Genomic DNA, 19,620 nt, shown 5'->3' on the forward strand with positions numbered 1-19,620 from the left:
ATATATATTATTATAGAATAATATTTTGAGCACTATTTCCAGGTCTTTTCCTGTTATATATTTTTTTAAGGTTAACAACACAGAAACAGACAGTGCAGCCTCTTTGTGTGGTTTGGTGTGTGTTTTGTAATGCAGGTATGACATCAAGGGCTGTGAGGTGAGTCGCTGGACAGAACCTGCACCAGAGGGAAGCCAGATTATTGTGGTTCTCAAAGACCTCAACTTTGAAGGCCAGTACATTACTTTGGGTAAGGGCACTGAAAGACAGAAAAATGTCAAAAAATTGTCATAGTATATAATGTGTTGTCAAAAATTTGATAAAAAAGCAACAGTACAGAGTATGTCCTCTCAAATGTCATAGAAACGTATGTATAAGTATAGTATGTCTTCAAAAAGTCATAGTACAGCATGTTGTCAAAAATGTCCAAAAGCATCATAGTATATTATGCCATCCAAAATGTCATAAACGTCATTGTATAGCATGTTGTCAAAAATGACCCAAAAAAAGTCATTGAGTAATGTGTTGTCTAAAATGTCTTAAAAACGTCATAGTATGGTATGTCGTCCAAAATGTCACAAAAATGTCATAGTATGGTATGTTGTGAAAAACACAATAAAAATGTCAAAATGCATTGTGTTGTCAAAAAAATGTGATTAAAATACAACCGTATAGAGTACGTCATAACTAAAATGTCATACTGCATCATTAAAAATGTCATAGTTTAGTATGTCATGAAAAATATGGTGAAATAGCAATCATATTGTATGTTGCCCAAGAATATCATGAAAACATGATAGCATTGTATACCCCCTATATGGATATCCCTTTTATTCCCTTTTTGTTATTATTTTTTAATGTCTATGGACTAAGTTCTTAATAATATATTTTTGTAGTGTTAGAAACAGTGTTCTGATTGGCCTGAGGGGGGCGCAATCATGCCACATTTACTATTCCACAGCTTCGCATGACTCTCAGCACAGTCATTCAGTTCAGCTCCATACAAAACTTTATTCTTAGAGTCGAAACATTTCATTCAAATAAAAAAAAAAACCAATACAGATGTTGTGTGTGAATGTCAGTATTTATACTAATATATTAAACATGGTGCACTTAATTGCTGTGTATTTCTGTACAGCCATCATTGAGTTGTGGTGTGTGTGTTCAGACCAGCAGCGTCCTTGGCTCCTACGGCAGGTGGAGATTGACACACACTTCTTGCGGAGGCTCAATGTGTTGGACTACAGTCTCCTCCTGGCCCATCAGCCCTTGCACCACGATGAACGCCACCAGAGCCTCTCCTTCGCCACTCTCATCATGAGAACAAAAAAGTCAGTATCAACTTTCTGTTCATATTATTTACCTCCACAATATGGTATAATTTTGACCCGCCACAAGAATCCCCCCCCGTTGCTGAATTTTAACCCACAGATCTGATAATGTAGTAAAAGGCCATCTGACAATAATAACTTCATAACTGATAATTGTCAATTGATGTTGAGAGAGGGGGAAGAGAATACAGGTTTTACAATTTATGAGATGTACGAAAATTTAAATGTCCACAAATATGAACATTTGCCTTCAGCTTCACCATAAAATACATAAAAGATATACCCTAAGAACATAAAAACAACAGTAATACCTTATATGTAAAAAGTACAAAAATAGGTGATACACATTCACGCAGATATAATTTACAATAATAAATATTCTTGTAGAATTATCATGCTGTGCAAAACGCAAGCAAAGCCCCCCATATCATTCATTACCTTGACAGCACATGGGACAAATGGGGCAATGAAACTTTATAATCCCAATTCAGAAAAACATTGGGACGCTTTGTAAAACCTAAATAAAATCAGAATTCCATGATTTGCAAATCTTTTTTACACCCATATTCAGTTGTTTAGAATACAAAAACAAGATATTTAATGCTCAAACTAATAAATGTTACTGTTAAATATATACTCATTCTAAAATTGATACCTGCAACAAATTTTTAAAAAAAGTATGGACAAGGGCAACGAAAGTCAGGGAAAGTTGTGGAATGTTCAGAAAACAACACTTTGCAACATTTCACAGGTTAACAGGTCACATTAAAGCATCACAATAATATCAAGGCTCAGTTGTTCACAAGCAAGGATGGTCTCTTTATAAAAAACTGTCCAACAATAATAGAGCAGCATTTCTCAAACCACAACTGCAAAGAATTTAGGGATTTCACTGTCTACTCCATAATATCAACAAGAAATTCAGAGAATCCAGAGAAATCTCTGCACAAAAAGGGTAAGAATAAAATCAACCCTCAGTGCCTGTGACCTCTTACCCCTCAGGCTGCACTGCATTAGAGACTGACATGATTGTACAAAGGATGTGGCTCCGTAATAAAAGAGTGCAGCTACTAGAGTGACCTGCTTCTGTCCAGATGTGATGCAGAAACCTCACGCAGAGACCTTGGACTGTTGAACAACTGAAGCCGAAAATCAAGTAAGAATGGAATTATTTCATTCTGTTTTTATATAAGTTTTAAAGCATCTCAATTTTTGGGGGAATTGGGGTTGTTCTATTAAACAATATCATGCCCTATTTTACCTAAGACATGCCCACATAATGATTTAAATATTATTCAATGAAACTTATAGCAAGAACATTCCAAAACTGTGTGTTTCATTACATGTCATTTTTTTGAATTACTGCAACCGTCAAACACTTTCCTTAATGCTACTGCACATCATAAAACATGTTGATGTAAAGAAAATCCAAGTATAATTATTAACTATTAATTCATCATTAACTAAAATTTTATCCAAAAATTAAAAAGATTTTTTTGCAAACTAGTCTTAAGAAAACTACCTGTGTGACCCTTGTACATGCTGTTCCCATACTAAGCTGTCCATGTTTTTCAGCTCAGGTCTCTTGTAGTTTCATGACCCCCTGATCCCTTTTCTGACCTCTCCTGGTTAACTCATTTGAAGGGTTTTAAAATATTCATTTTGAGTTCATTTTATGACATTTTAGGTACTTGTGTGTGCAGGTGAGAACTCAGGAGAGCATTCAGGCACCCCTTGACCTCTGTTCCATATGTTCCTCATCCTTTTACTCTGTCAGTGTTCCAAGATTCCCACATGACGCCTGGATGACCAACAGGGGTCTGTGTCAGTGCGGACTGGGGGCAATGTGGTAGAGTTCCCGCAAGAGTGTCTAGGTTCCCCTCTGTCACTGCTGCTCCAGAAAAAATTATGCACAGACATGGCATGTACAGGTGCAATATTCCCTAAAACCATCATTTTCTTTGATTCGACCCAAACTTTTTTTTTTTTTTCTAGGTCACATGATGCTATGGCTATGTGCTTGTCAGTAGGAAATGGCCCCCTCATGATGCTGCAGGCACTACAAGAGGTGTTATTGCATTGCATAACTCTTCAAAAGTTACGTTTTGAATCCACAATTCCTCTGTGAAATCGTATACTATCACCTCCCAGAAACCCTTCATACATGACCACTCCCATGTATGAAGGGCCTGCCTTTCCATTATTGCATAACAAGTTGGGTATAATGATGGCTAGTGCGGTGGCTGCAATAGCACTAAAACTGCTGAATATCCATTGCTTTGCTTCTTGGAATGTATTGCAAAAGAAAAAGTGCATAACATTGCAAGAAAAGTCACATAACATCACTTAGTGGAAACGCAGTCACACAGTTGTGCTTTATCAGTCGTTTTATTGAAAATATTGTTTAATTTTTGTGCAAATCTGTGATGGAAACCAGTCAGAACTGACTCAGAAATGTTTAATGTACAAACATTGCTAACACATTCTACAATTCTACAATTCCACAATTCTATTCTACAATTTCATTTAGCAGACGCTTTTATCCAAAGCGACGTACAACATAAGCAAGAATTTAGACTTAAGGAAAAAACCCTTAGTAAGTGCAAAAAGTGCTTCAGGTGTGATTGGTCACAGGTATTGCCGTCTAGTGGCAATACCTGTGACTGGTTATTACTTTGTTTTTTGGAAACCAAAGTAATAACCAGTAGCGATCTCAGCATCTGAGATTCAACAATCTCAGTATCACTTCTTACGATGACAATCAACATACAACATCACACAACTTTTGTCAGTGCTAGATAATCATTAAGTGTTGGGTTTGGACCATCTGACTTACTCTACCCCAAAGGGCAAAGAGGAGAAGAGTCAGGTTAAGTGCTTAAGGTTAAGGTGTTCTCGGAACAATTGAGTTTTCAATTGTCTCTTAAAAGTAGAAAGGGACTCAGCAGAACGCACAGAGTTTGGAAGTTTGTTCCACCATTTGGGAACAACAGAAGAGAAGAGTCTGGCTAGAGATTTAGAACCGTGCTGGGCTGGAAGCACCAGGCGTCTTTCGCATGCAGACATTGTGACATTGTGATTTCCTCTCATGTATGATTCATGCAGTCCCAAAACACACACTCACACACGTTATTCCCTTGGCTCTGACAAGCAGCATTCTGCACAAAACAGAACTGCGTAGGCATGCAGCTTAAAGACAAGGGAGGACTGTCTCACGCATAGTCATCTGATATTTTAGACACATGATCCTGTTCAAAACAGACAGTGGTTGTGATAAATATAGAACAGTCAGGGAAAAATAACTCAACTAAAAACTCATAACTCAATAAGTTCAATGCAGCATAATATGTGACATATTCATTTCATAGCTGCCAATGTATACATCCAGCAGACACAGTAGTAACATTAGCATTCCTTTTAGTCATGTTTCTGGCCACTCTCCTTTCAGCTCTGCTTTGATGACACTGACATTTCCCTCACAATTTAGTGGGATTTCTTAATTTCTTAACACAGAAAACATGTTTTATACTTCCTGTGAATAAATTCATTGTTTCTTTAATTACCTCAGTAGGCAGGTTTCCATTAACCCTTAGATTGCCCAAATTGAAATTGTGAATACAATTTCTGCCTAATGGAAACGGAAGTTTTACGCTCACATGAGGTGGTATTTCAGCAGGTGGTGGTAATGCGCCTTTATGAGTGCCAACCGCCATAAACCCAAAGGAGAAGAAAAACTACAACAAAGTCACATGACATTCTACAAAACATGACGCGATATGTGTGGACGGAGGAAGAGAGCGAGAACCTCTTAAGTCTGATATGAGACAAAAAAATTACGGCGATATTAGATCAGCTTTAATGAGTGGCTGCAATAGCACTAAAACTGCTGAACATCCATTGCTTTGCTTCTTGGAATGTACTGCAAAAGAAAAAGTGCATAACATCACAAGAAAAGTCACATAACATCACTCAGTGGAAACACAGTCACACATTTGTGCTTTATCAACCGTTTTAACGAAAATATTATTTAATTTTTGTGCAAATCTGTGATGGAAACCAGTCAAATATGACCCAGAATATTCTTAATGTACAAATATTGGTAACTCCTTAAAAAAATGTATTTTAAATGTCAGCAGCCCAACTCTGAACCTGACATTTTGATTCCCAATCAAGTATGACTCATGCACTCAAAAAACACACACGCACACACACACACACACTGTGCTGTTGATCAATAGACAGAAACAGAAACAGAACTGTTTCGCCACACAGCGTTAAAACAGATGAGTGCGTGTCATGCATAGTCGTCTGACAGTTGAGAAACACAATCCTGTTCAAAACAAGCAGTGGTTCTAGCAGACACTGAGTCAACCTTTCTCCCAGAAGCAGCGTAAGCTGGAGCCACAACATATATACACAGCCACTATTAATATTACATCACCTGTCTCAGCTATTTTGAATCTGAGACTGATAAGTTTAATTCTTGCATCAGTTCATTTTTCCCAGCAGCTGTAACACATCAGCAAATGATGAAAAATAATTGTTTGTAGAGTCACCAGATCTGTCTGTCAGTCCCCTGCTCTGGTTTAGACTAAAATATTCAGACAGAGATTGGATGGGTTGCCATAACATTCTGTACAGAAATTCAAGGTACCCAGAGGATGAAGCCTACTGACTTTGGCGATTGCCTTTCAACATCTCCAAAATGGATTATTTCAAGCCCCCCAGAGGATGAATTGTAACAACTTTAGAAACATTTTTGGTTGAAGACAACTGCCTCAACATTTATTGGAAAAATGGTTCATAGTTCCCTTAAGATGTAGTCAAGTCAATTTTGTTTATAAAGCCCATTATCATAAATCACAATTTCCCTAAGAGGGCTTTACAACATGAACATGGCATAAAATGTACCCACCCGCTCGACCTGTCAATCAATGACCCGAACCCAAACCGCAGACCCACAAACCGGAGCTGAAAGTTTCTGGTAATGACCTATTTCCAGTAAATATCACAATATAAAATGTGTGTTTTCTTTTTTTAAAAGGACAGAAAGACATTAAGCGCTCACCCACCTTGTGTGTGATTAACCCCTTAAGCCTATGATCTCAAGCGTACAGTTTATAATCTACGTGGTTTGCTACAATAGAGCAGGGCTGATCAGTACAGTGTTTAGTTTAAATGACATTTCAGAGGTTCACATTTAATGGATCCTTTGTGGACAGAGAGATTTTATTATGTCTAGACCTTAACAGATTTTCTTGGTCAAAAGCCAAATCAGAAAGCCTGAGTACAGCAGTGCTGGTAAGAAACCTGCTTGTTGTGTGAAAGAGAGACAGAGAGGAGGCAGGAAGCTGAGGTTTAAACTGGATTATTGCACAATATTCCTATAAATCATAACAAAGTTACTCAGAACGCTGCATCACTGTATAAACTGAATTGTCTGACCTGCAGATCAACCCTTGAGACCCACAGGCTGTGGGGTGGCCTGCGTATCACCGGCCAACATTTGTATGTGGGGCCCATGTGAATGGTAAATGGGCCTCCCTATATGGGCTTGTCCATGGGTTCCATACAGGCCCCCATGTCAATTGTCCAAAGAGCTGCTTGCATGGCTGTTGATGCTGTTGGCTGAAGACCTGGACATACTTTCGTCATTGAACTTTCGTTTTCTTCCATTCTTTTTCTTTTGATTTTCCCTCTGTCTTTTACGAAGTTATGCAAATCGACTGGTCAAAGCCCTGCACGGCAACTAGGAACACGCACAGAAAGTCTAGGCCAGTTCAGGTCTGGCCGAGGCATTTACACAAAGGAGTAGCTTGATTCTCAATGGCATTATGTTGGTGTGTGAATCTGACTTTGAGAAATTCAATTTAGTCCGATTTTAGTCCGACTAGCATGTTTACATGTATTTGAAAGTCCAGTTTTGATCAGACTAGCACAATAATTTGACTTTTTCTAACATCATGTAAGAGGGTCCCTGGTTCACAACCCGGTTGGAACAGGGTTTGGTCTGTAGGCGGGGGCCCTTCTGTGTGGAGTTTGCATGTTCTCCCCGTGTCTGCGTGGGTTCTCTCCAGGGTCTCCGGCTTCCTCCCATAGTCCAAAGACATGCAGCTCAGGTTGATTGGTGACTCTAAATTGCCCTTAGGTGTGACTGTGAGCATGTAAGGTTGTCTGTTTATATGTGTCGGCCCTGTGATAGTCTGGCCACCTGTCCGCGACCCTTACGAGGACAAGCGGTTATGGGAAATGAATGAGCGAATAACTGTGTGTATGTGAATGTAACTGTGTCAACTGTGAAAAATCAGCAACAACAGTGAAGTAACAGGTTGGATCGTACATTTGCAGAAAATAGAAAAAATAAAATAAATAATAATTTAAAAATTATGCATTGTAAGTAAGATAAATAAAAATAACAGTAATAATCACAGGCTGCTAGTTTATATGGAGTACAAACTAAGAGTGCTATGCATTAAATCCTAAGCCAGGGTCATGAGGAATTAGTTGTGTGGGTGATTCATCCTCCCCTATCTTCGTCTAGACAGCAAGAAATTGGTCACAGATATCGTGAGTCGAGACATAGATTGCAATTCCTTTTTAAAATGAGTCTTTTAGTGACAGTCATCCCCAACATCAAGGGCTGTTGCATGGCTGTAGGAAAGCACAAGAAGATGGAAAGTCCAGCTTCCAACTGGATGCATTATTCATAGGCCTTTGAGTTTCAGTTAGATATTTTGGGCCAGAATTAAAAAAATAAGAAGCAGAGCCAGAATGTGTGTGACATTTGCTTTTTGTCTTCTTTGTGCAGGTTAAGCAGTCACAAGAGCTGCACAATCCTTTTGGGAATGTGTAGTTTTAATTTCTTGTATTTGTTGTCTCCTCCATAAACCACTGACTGTCAGTGTAATACAGTTCACGGCACAGATTGGCTTCTGCGCAGGAATACAGATGTTATATGGTTTAGAGAATGTGTGACGGTGATGTCAAGCAGTAAAAAACACTAAATACAACGTCCACTTACAGTGATATTGATTTTTTAAGGTAGGCCTTTTTCAAAGTAATTTAATTTTTTTTTTTTTGATGACTCAAACTTTACTGAGTTTTCGGTTTTTACGACACCAAACTGAAATAAGAAAATAAGGCAAAATCAACATACACAATCTTATTGTGACAATAAAAATAAAAAATAAAATAAAATAAAAATTAAATAAATTTGCAGTCCATGACAGGTAAAGTTAGTCCATGCTCGATATGCAATGTATGAAAGCAGTCTTTCCAGAAGACAACCACAGCACTGCTGTGTTTCTATTCATTTTCCCATGTGAGGTTCACTGTCCACAGGTAGTCTTCCAGTAAACAGATCCCTGTATTGCACCCAGTCCACCTCCATCTTCATTTCCATGCCAGCCCCCCAAGAACAGACCACAATGATCAGACTGTATGCAGATACATTTTATCTACCCTGAAAAGAATATAATCTTAAAAACATTCCCCATTTCTCATTATATTTATCAATATCATTTATTATACTATAGGATATTCTTTCAGTATACCGGGCCTTCTGTATCTTTCTACTTTCTCATTATCATCCATTTGCCAATCATTATACTTGTCTGAATCCAATTGGTTAGGGGTTTCACAATATTGGCCATTGGTTTAGGGTTGCCTAATATGTAAAGACTGGGACAGAACTCAAAATCCACTCTGATGACCTTTGTGATAATCTCATGAACCCTTTTCCAAAATATCTGAATCTTTGGGCATGACCATAGGGCATGTGTTAGGGTACCCAGCTCCCCTTCACACCTCCAGCAGTCCAGTGTTTCCTTCATACATAGCCTGAATAACCTATTTGGGTACAAATAGAATCGATGAAGGATTTTGAATTGAATCAATCTTATTTTTATATCCCTGGAGATGTGTTTAGTGATTCCAACAATTGTAACCCAATGTTATTTTCAGATCCCTCTCCCATAAGGTTTTCAGAGCTGTGTTGGACGGATAACCAGAATTGCTCATAAGCACAGAGTAGTAATGGGAGGCCTCATGCCCAATCTCTGCAGTCCGCAAAATCTCTTTAATGAGGTCCATGCCCTGGGGTGGTGTGTGTGTGTATAGAGCCAAAAGTAGTGACAAGGAGGTCTCTCAGCTGAAGATATCTCCAAAATTGATTGTTGGCTAACTTGAATTGTTCAACCAGATTGTCAAATGATTTAAGGACACTATCTTTATACAGATCACCCAGAGTATTTACCCCCTTAATCACCCACTCCTTCCACATAGGTGATGATTTTCCAATAAGGAGTTTTGGGTTGTCCCACAGACCAGAGGATAAACTTAAAAAGGGGTTGATTTTAAATATACAAGACACTTTTTTCCATAGTCCCTGTAAATGAGAGATAATAGGATGGGATCGAGCATTTGGATGCATTCTGGCCGATATGAATAGCAATGGAGGTAAGGAAATACATATTGACCGCTCTACTGCGTACCAAGGTGCCACTCTCTCCGGAGGTAATGCCCAGTGTGCCAAATGCCTCAGGTTGAATGCATAATGATAAAACAACAGATTTGGGAGTCCTAGGTCACCTTTCACCACAGGCTTCTGCAATTTACGCAGATGTATTCTTGGCCTTTTACCATTCCAAAAAACTTCATTCAGCATCAAATTGTTTGAAGTATTTAATAGGGATATTTAGTGGGAGAGACTGAAGTAGATAATTGACTCTGGCAAAACAGTTTATTTTTATTATATTGACTTTTTCCTATAATGAGGGATAAAGTGGAGACCACCTTTCCAAATCTGTGCTATTTTTTTCTAGGAAAGGTTCAAAATTACATTGCACTGTTTTGTCTAATTTCCTAGGGAGTAATATTCCTAGATATTTTATTCCCTTAGGGGGCCACTGGAATGATTCGGCTTGAAATAATGTTTTTGGGCGTTTTACGTTGTCAGAGGGAGAGCCTCAGACTTTGTCCAATTCACTCTATAGCCTGAAAAAATAGAAAAGATTTTATAATTTTGAGAAATGCGGGAACAGATTTGCCGGGGTCCGTAATGAATATTAAAATATTATCAGCATATAGCATAAGTTTGTGTGTGGTCCCTGCAACAGGGACTCCGGGGATGTTAGGGTCTTTATGAATAGCTGCAGCTAAAGGTTCCAATGCTAGACAAAACAGTAATGGGGAGAGAGGTGAACCTTGTAATGTTCCGCGACCTAGGTTGAAATACGAAGAAATTATACCATTAGTCTGTACAGATGCTTGGGGCTCATTATATAACAGTTTCACCCACTTTAGAAATGTCTGCCTGAAACCATAAATCTACAGATCTTTAAAAAGATATTGCCACTCTACACAATCGAATGCTTTTTCAGCATCGAGTAAGATGGCTGTGGTAGTTGTATTATTGTTTCTAACCACCCACATAACATTAATCAGACATTGAATGTTATCCGAGGCAAATCTATTACATATAAACCCAACCTGATCTGTATGTATTAGTGTAGTTATAACAGTACTGAGACGATTTGCAAGGATTTTGGAAAGTATTTTAGTGTCTATTGATATTAAAGACATTGGGCGATAGTTTTTACAATCTGTGGGCTCTTTGTCCTTATTTAAGATTAGAGATATTAGAGCCTGAGACTCCTCTTTCAAAAGCTTCATTATACATTTCTAACAAAAGTGGAGTGAGCTCATCTGTAAAGCATTTATAAAATTATGCCATCAACCCGTCGGGTCCGGCTGATTTACCGGATCGCAGCATTTGAATAACTTCCTTTATTTCTTCCGCCGTGATTGCAGCATCCAGCATCTCACGGCGTTCTATATTCAAAGCTGGGCGGTCCAACCCTACCAAAAATGAAAGAATATCTTCCCTTTGGCAAGACGATGTGGAGGTGTACAGTTCCATGTTAAAATTTCTAAAGGCCTCATTTATGTCTGATGATTTTGTCACAAGGCCCCCACTTTGAGACTGGACAGCAGTTATCTTAGCCATGGATTCCTGTTGCTTAATATAGTGTGCTAGAGTTTCCCAGCCCTGTCCCCAGACTCAAAATACCTCTGTCTTGCTCTAAAAAGTCCAAATTCGACTTTCTGTGATATTATCCGATTATATTCATATTTAAGCTTTCTGACTGATTTTAAGTTGTGTGGGGAATAGTTCTGCTTTAATTTGTCTTCTGCCTCTCCCGTTTTACTCTCTAAGTCTGCAGGTTTCCTTGTGTTATGTTTTTTCCTGTGCAATTAAAATTGAATGTCCCCTTATAACAGCTTTCAAGGCTTTCCAAACTGTGCCTACTGATGAGAAGGAGGCAATGTGTTGTGTAATGTTTCAATTAATAACTCTATTTGTGTTTTCAACATAGCCTTAAAGGCGTCATCTTGCAAGAGGGAGGAGTTGAATCTCCATCTCGGGGATTTCATCATATTATTAATAGACACCAGGTCAAGCTTCACTATTGGGTGGTCTGATATTAGTATGTTGCCAATTGCACATGACATTGTAGATAGAAGTATTTCTTTTGGAATGAAAAGATAATCTATTCTTGTGAATACACCATGAACTGCTGAAAAAAAGGTACTGTATAATCGCTCCCAGTGAGGTTAAGCAGACGCCACACATCCACAAGACCCCAGGTGAGCATAGTTTCTTAATCGTGAGTGATTTGGGGGGTCTAGTCTTACTAGGGACACTTCTGTCTAAAATTGCATCCATAACAATATTCATGACCCCAGTCCAGATAACTGGATAACTTCCCATATCAGTCAATCTCCATTCAAGGTTAGCAAAAAACAGGGTCATCAACATTTGGGGCATATGAATTAGCCAATATTATTTTTTCCCTTGGACTTCAGCTAAAATGGTAAGACACCACCCCTCACTATCCTTCACCTCTTTCAGGCATTTAAACTGTAAACACTTATTCACTAAAGTGATACCACCTCTGCTTTGGCTTGTTCGGGGACTACAAAAAAACATATCCCACCCATCCTTTACGTAACTTTTTGGAGTCCTTCACAGACATATGGCATTCTTGCAAAAAAACCAACGTCATACACGATTGATTTCAAACAAAAAAGAACCTTATTCCTCTTGACGGGGCTGCCTAAACCATTGACATTCCAGGTGGCTAGGCGCAGATTATTATTATCATGAGTAGACATTGTAATATTGCATGGAGATATATAACTGTGATAGTGAGCAGGTTCCATGTCTTATTTTCGCAAGTGAGACTGTCTTGTACATACAAAAATGAAAAGCAAAAAGCAAACAAAAATAATAATAACAATAATCACAAATTAAACTGAAGTACATAACCATTAATAAACTGCGCAAACCCTGAACACTGCGCAGTTTATAGTCCGTAACTGTCAGTAAAGTAACTCTGACAAAACTAAGTCCAACAGAAAAACTCTACCAAAAGTAATAGTGCAGGTACCTTACGTGTGAACTACACAAATATCCATTTTTTTTTTTTTAGATACAATATGGTATCTGGTGAGGCTAACTGTGTAGAGAAAATAATACTTCAAGTCATTTTCAACTCTCAACAGCAGTTGCAGACTGCGGGGGGATCGATATTTAAGTGGGCACTTAATTTACCCCGTGGATGGAGGAGAAAAAACAGAAAACGGATATGTTAATTCCCATAGAGATGGACCAAGAGATGCTGGATTACTCCAGGTCCCCAACTGACTAGGACAGTTCACTTCTGATGAAGTTCATGGCTGCCTTGGGATTATCGAAGCGGTGGGATCCCTCTTTTGTGTCGACGTGGAGCGTGGCTGGATACTGAAGTGCAAACTTTACTCCACGTTGGTGCAGGACTTTCTTGCACTCTCTGAATGCGTCTCGCTTGGCCACAGTACCCCTGGAGAAATCTGGGAAAATCGTGACTCACTTCCTGTTCCACCAAAGTTCTCCTTTCCCCTGGGATGCATGCAAAATGCGGTCTCTGTCCCCAGACCGTATGAACCTGGCTATCAGTGTCCGACCGTTGCACTTGTCTTTCGAGACTCGTGGACCGAGTCTGTGAGCGTGCTCAATAAACCATCCCAGGTGTGGGTATTGCCAGCATTTGGGGTAAAACCTTCTCCAAAAACATGATCGGGTCACTTGACTCGCAGCCCTAGGGAAAGCCCACAAAGCGCAAATTATTTCGTTTGCTGCGGTCCTCGATGTCATCCAGCCTCTCACAGAGAGCTGCCACTTCGGCTTTGGTAGCTGGGGGGTTTGCCTTCAGCTGGTTGTTAGTTTCTCTTCCATCGATGAAGTGGCTTTGCGTATTTCCTCTGCAGAGCTAACTCTGCTAACTCTCCAGATATTTGTTTCAGGATAGAGAAAATGTTTACAATATCTTCAGCAACATTACCTGACGCACAGTCACCGTCTTCTTCCTGAAGTGCTGGTGAATTAGCATCGTTGCTAGCACAGGCTACTGGCATGCCAGCAGTATTTTTAGGACTCCGTCACCCAGAGCTTTTCAACTATAGCCTGTATAACTTCTGGGTAGGGAGATGCCTACTACTTATGTGTTGACGAATAAATGTATAAGATGCCACAACGGAGTACTCAGCTAAGCAGCCATTTTCTTCACCGCGTCACGCGACCTCTCACCGGCATTTTTTTGTCCACCGATCTCAACTGCCATGTAATGCTTACTTTTGGGGTGCACGCACATAAGTATCTCATACAGCCTCTCTTCAAAAATCCAGAACAATCGTTGTAAGCACATCCTAGTTACTTTTTCTGGCTACTAGTGACGTTCTACTATCTGCCTGTTAAGACGCATCAGAACATTTTACAACATGGTTGAATTGTGAGAAAGGTTACGTACAGGAGTTTCTGTGACTCATACCCATCCTCTCCCTTTTGACTTTGTCCTTTTAGATCTGTGAATCCAGGCTCCAGCCCTGTTCATGCAAGCATGGCTGCTGTCCCCGGGGCAGTCCCAGAAGATGAGTCCGTGTTACTCATGTCAGAAACAGACGGCAGCTGTTTGAAGCCATCACGTGCCGGAGTTGCATCAAGCGGTGGCACTCCTCAGATGTGCCCAGAGCATGCAAGACCGGGAACTGACACAGCTGAGCTTCCAGACTTCAGGGCCCAGAACCGACGTTTACTGCCCAACTTGAAGAATCCCCTGCATGTCATCGATGGGCCCGAGCATCGCTACTTCATCGGCATCATTGACATTTTCACAGTTTACAGTTTTAGGAAGAGGCTGGAGCACTTGTGGAAGAGGTTGAGACATCCAGGCCGGTCTTTCTCCACGGTCAGTCCACAGACTTACTGCCTCAGGTTATGTCACTGGGTACAGGACCATACCAAGTAGAACCCGCATGAGTAATGGAAAGTCTTGCATGTCCAAACAACTAAATGCTCAACCAAAGTTCTCACACATGCATAGACATGAAAGTTTATCTGCATCTCTTCCATGGTTCCGTTCATCTTTCAATATGCTCAAAACACATGAATGGCATATTAATAAGTCCTCATGTAGACACTTTGGACACAGAAAATATTTCCTGCAGGCAAAATATTAGGGTTCTAAAATCATAGGTGAACGGTTGGGCAGCATGCTCTTGTCTGACTGTATTTTCATTGGTGGGACAATCACTGGTGTTACTTTAATAAGGCTGTGTGTCCACCAAAATGTTTCTTTTGGTCACTGTGGCATTTCTCCCAAGTGCAGACTTTACCCAAAGTTTAACATTTTTCAACGCTCATTTTTTAAGAGATAAATAATCCTGTTCTTATGCCAACTCGTGCTAATCTGTCAGTGACCTTCTGTGTCTACTCATGAGGTTTTGGGTATCCTTTTGCGTCAGCTGTTTACGCCCCAGGATGCTGTTACTGTGATGTAAATAAATGCACATGTGGTGGGAAAAGGCAGCATGAACCTTATGTCTAACAGGAGTGCCAACTATCATGATGGTTAGGTGAAAAAAGTCACGGATGGTTAGGTTTAGGTAAGGGTTACTGTGGTAAGGTGTAGAAAAAAAGAATATGTATTCACACAGGAATCGAACTCAGAACTGCTGCACAGACGTCAGTTTTTTGTGGGACCCATCCACCTCCCAACCTGCCCGCCCTATTAGCGCACTCGCGCTCCTTATATTCGTTGTTACCGTCAGCATTATTATCCAACACAGTCCTTCATGTGCACACGACCAGTTCTGTCTTGCTGCATTCTCAAATGACGCCGCCCGTTCACATTTTATGTGGATGGGCCCGGTGCCCTCTTAGCTGGTTATGTCTTTGTGTGTTCTCATCTGACGCCATCCGGTCGCATTACAGTTGGATGCGGAAAGTGTCTTTTGGCATCACACTTGAACGTCGTAAGGACTGACAAAGCGGCACTATTTGATTCACTCAACTCACAATTCGATACGATTCACAATACTGGGTTCACAACATGATTTTCTCACAATTTGTTTTTAATACAAAATGAGATCACAGAAGAATATTCTGTTAATTATTTCAAACAAAAATTATAAAAAGTACTGCATATTTTCTTCTTTTCTTCATCACAATAAATAATCCCTTATTATTTCTGAGGTAGGATGTAAATGCAAAACACAAACTATGCAATGAATGCATTTCTGGACATTCACAATGTCCCCTGCTGTTAAAAAAAAACCTTTGTGGAATGGTTTGCTTTTTGTCAGAGGGGAAAGCAGAGAGGGCAAGTTTGAAGAACTAAGTTGGTCATTTCCCACTCTGAGTGATAAATTGGGCTCACTCTTTGGCTCTTGTACTGGTTTGGATGAACGAGGTTGCAGCTTGTCTGTGTAGTCATCATTAAGGAGTAATGTGTGTAGGCGGGGTTGACTGTAGCTCCTCACTGTCATGCAGAATCACATGCTGCATCATATAAGTTGTACTATTTATGTAGTTCAACACCCTCTTGCAATATCTCCAGACTGCTTTTATCTTTTCTGTTATCTTCTCGCCTTCATTACTTTCTGACTTGATGAAGCTATATGGCTGCCACACCTCTGATTTGAAACTGGAGGGAGCATCTTCTATTTCATTGCCTGTCGCAGAGCCTTTGCTTCATCTTATTTACATCGGCAAGTTGTCTCTAGTCTCAGACGTGATGTAGGACGTTGAACACATGGCATGTCAAGCAAACGAAGTCAAAAGCAGATTACGCCCTGGCAGCAAGAAAGGACCCTGTACAGAGGGAAACATGCTTTTTACAGTGTGCAGTTTTTTCCCCCAGATAATATAACATTGGTAGTCAAGTTTACTTGCCCTGGGCAAAAATTAAAGTCGAGCTCTGTTACAGAAAAAAACCTCTTTGGTGGACACACAACACCATCAGGAAGAGTGACTCACTGAGGTGATGATTTCGTTTATCTAGCGATAACGTGCAGATATTTCCCTATACACCAATTGACTGGTTGAGGTAGGTAAAATTTCGACCAAGATTTTCATTGTTTGAATACAAGCCTATAAAAATATACTGAGATTGATGATTGGCCAAAAAAAAATGTTGAGTTTGAACAAACAAAAAATGCTTCTGTACTCACTGACTGTATTGGTGTATTTTCTTTGCTACAACATAAACTTAGTAGCCTCTTTTGTAAAGCAGCTAAATAAACAGGACAAACTGCAAATGTGTTTAAACCCACTTTGTGTCAAGCTTCCATCCAGTTCCCACTCTCTGTAACCTTGAGACGTCCTTGAGCATACGGTCAGACATGTGCACACAAAATATTAGGCTGATTGGACCAGTAGTTTTTGAGAGTAGCTGTGGACAGACAGGCACACTCACACACACACATATATACACACTCACTCAGAAACACTGATGCAACCAAACGGATGATCTCCTCCACACTTATACCTGGCAGAGATTATGCTTGACTCCATTTCTCCACTAGAGCATACTGTTACAGGGATGTTGAGCAAGCAAGAAGGCTTCTGTGAGTGTCCAGGGGTTTGAGAGTGCATAGAGAGGGAATTTTAAAGAGGAGAAACTAAGTGAGAGAGACTACTTGGGATGTCCTGAGGATTAAGCTTCGGACTGATCAAGGCATTTTTTGATGAGGATTTTCTATATTTAATTTGATCTAATCCATTTAATGTCAGCTGTCAAACTTTTTTTTTTAATGTACAGCAAGACAAAGTGCAGCCTTTGTCCCCCACTTAGCTGTCTTTGACTCTTACTGTTATGAATTCCCATGTGTTTGTCAGAGCAGCAGAACACCACACCATAAACTAAAAAACAGTATTAGACTGTTTCTTTAATGTTATTTACTGAAATTATGAGTATGCGTTTCATTTCAGTTCAGTGTGAGAGTCGTGCATTTTGCCTTTGACTGTAGTGCACAGTATTTATCTGCCCTGCTTGGAGGAGAGAAGAGAAGAGAAGGAGCAACAAACACTGGACTCTTAAAGGGACAGAGAGACTACTTCGAGACATGACCAACAAAATTAAAGGGAGGGCTGTACTGTAATCAGAAATATGTTAGTCAAATCAAAATTGCCTATTCAATACGAATACTTGACGATTCATTTTGTTTTCCATACAAAGTTGTAAAGTCTGAACAGATGTCATTATGACAGTAATGTCCACGTAATAAAGTAAACAAGCCAATGGCGCTAACAACTGGTCATTCATGTGCAAAGGTTTTTGCAGACACTAGATACCAAACAAAAGCCAGAAAGGATAAAACGAGAGGGAAATCTAGGCACTCCAAGAGTATCAGGACATGAAAAATGAGGAGGAATTACATTAAAAAGCCTTTATTATAGTGGCTAAATCATTAAAAAAAGCTGTTTCGACTAAACACCTGTCTTTGTCAGGGCTTCAAAAAATTCTGCATTGTGGATGTAGCCCCACCTATATAGCAGCAGGACCCAGTAACAGTATNCTAGGCACTCCAAGAGTATCAGGACATGAAAAATGAGGAGGAATTACATTAAAAAGCCTTTATTATAGTGGCTAAATCATTAAAAAAAGCTGTTTCGACTAAACACCTGTCTTTGTCAGGGCTTCAAAAAATTCTGCATTGTGGATGTAGCCCACCTATATAGCAGCAGGACCCAGTAACAAATGATTGCGTGGTTACATGATAGACAGGTAAAAGCTGAGTGAATAACTGATATAATATAAAAAGGAACATGATAAATATATATATATATATATATATATATATAAATATATATACACACACACACAAATTTTACATGTTTCAAAGACTACAAGATACAATCTTTAAAATGTCACATTCTCAAGTGACAAATTCATTTTAAATGAGATTGTAGGAACAACATAGACATTTAGAAAATGTTTTGATGAACATTTTGATGAAAAGTCTAGCCAGGAGGGAGAACATTATTCACTCATTATTAGTCCCCGCCCATATTTTTTGCAGATGGTCTGGAAGTTTAAGACAGTGATTTGCTGCCTGCATAGCCTAAAAAACTTTCTAACCTGGGCAGGTGGGCTGTAATGACACAAAGTTACAGCACAATTAAGGAAAGGAACCTGATAAGTCGAGGTAGAAATCAGAAACTTTTTTCCATGAGAAGGATCACTACAGTGAGGGAATGTAGACACTTAAAGTACCAGATGGTTTGGTCAGCCAAGTATGCTTTTTATCTGCTGGAAGATGCACCAGTGTTTGTTGTGATGTGAAGTGTTTAAGTTTGTCACTACGAGTGGGGACGCGTCTGAAAGAAATAACTTGACTTGACCGAATGAGTCTCAGATCCATGGCACAAATGTTGCCAGAAAGTAGTATATCATATTAAGTTGCTGTGGATCTTAAAAGTCAAGACATCTAAGCAGAAAGTTAACTTGGTCTCTGAAGTGGGTTTGAAATGACCCGATATGAAAAAAGCCCTCAGCTTATGAAAGGAAATATCTCCCAGCATGCTCAGAGACCAAGGGGTAACTTCAACCATGACATGATTAATAACCCTGCACTTAAAATAGGCTTCAAAAATAACTTACAGGAGATGGATGGGGGCTGGGTAGATCTGATTCATAATAACTTTAATTAGAGAGTACAAAGAAGGATTTGTTTTGGTGGGATAAGTGCAGGGACACAGCAACAATAAAGGCAAAGTGCTGCTGGGAGTCGAGCTCTGACACCTCCAGGAACACTGGGGAAAAGAAACTCTTTAAAAGCAATTATACACATCACTGAGTGCAATTTTTAAAGAAGCTGTCTTTAAGTATCCACTGTGCAGCTGTATAATCTAGGAAAATAGAAGTATTGGATTGGGACTTGGTATTGGCAATGCTCAATGTTGCTGACTCC

The 19,620-nt window shown here is 39.6% G+C and overlaps 1 protein-coding gene across 1 annotated transcript in view; it reads left to right on the top strand.

Moving 5' to 3' along the window:
• Window positions 1–14,866, top strand: part of pip5kl1 (phosphatidylinositol-4-phosphate 5-kinase-like 1) — a 28,687-nt gene extending 13,821 nt beyond the window's left edge. The window contains exons 7-9 of the mRNA XM_042509829.1: window positions 136–248; window positions 1,167–1,329; window positions 14,231–14,866. Coding sequence (XP_042365763.1) covers window positions 136–248; window positions 1,167–1,329; window positions 14,231–14,675 — 721 coding nt within the window. The 3' untranslated portion in view covers window positions 14,676–14,866. The remainder of the gene's footprint in view (window positions 1–135; window positions 249–1,166; window positions 1,330–14,230) is intronic.
• Window positions 14,867–19,620: the final 4,754 nt, after the last annotated feature.

This window comes from Plectropomus leopardus, chromosome 20, assembly GCF_008729295.1.
Source record: "Plectropomus leopardus isolate mb chromosome 20, YSFRI_Pleo_2.0, whole genome shotgun sequence".
Lineage (NCBI taxonomy): Eukaryota > Metazoa > Chordata > Actinopteri > Perciformes > Serranidae > Plectropomus > Plectropomus leopardus.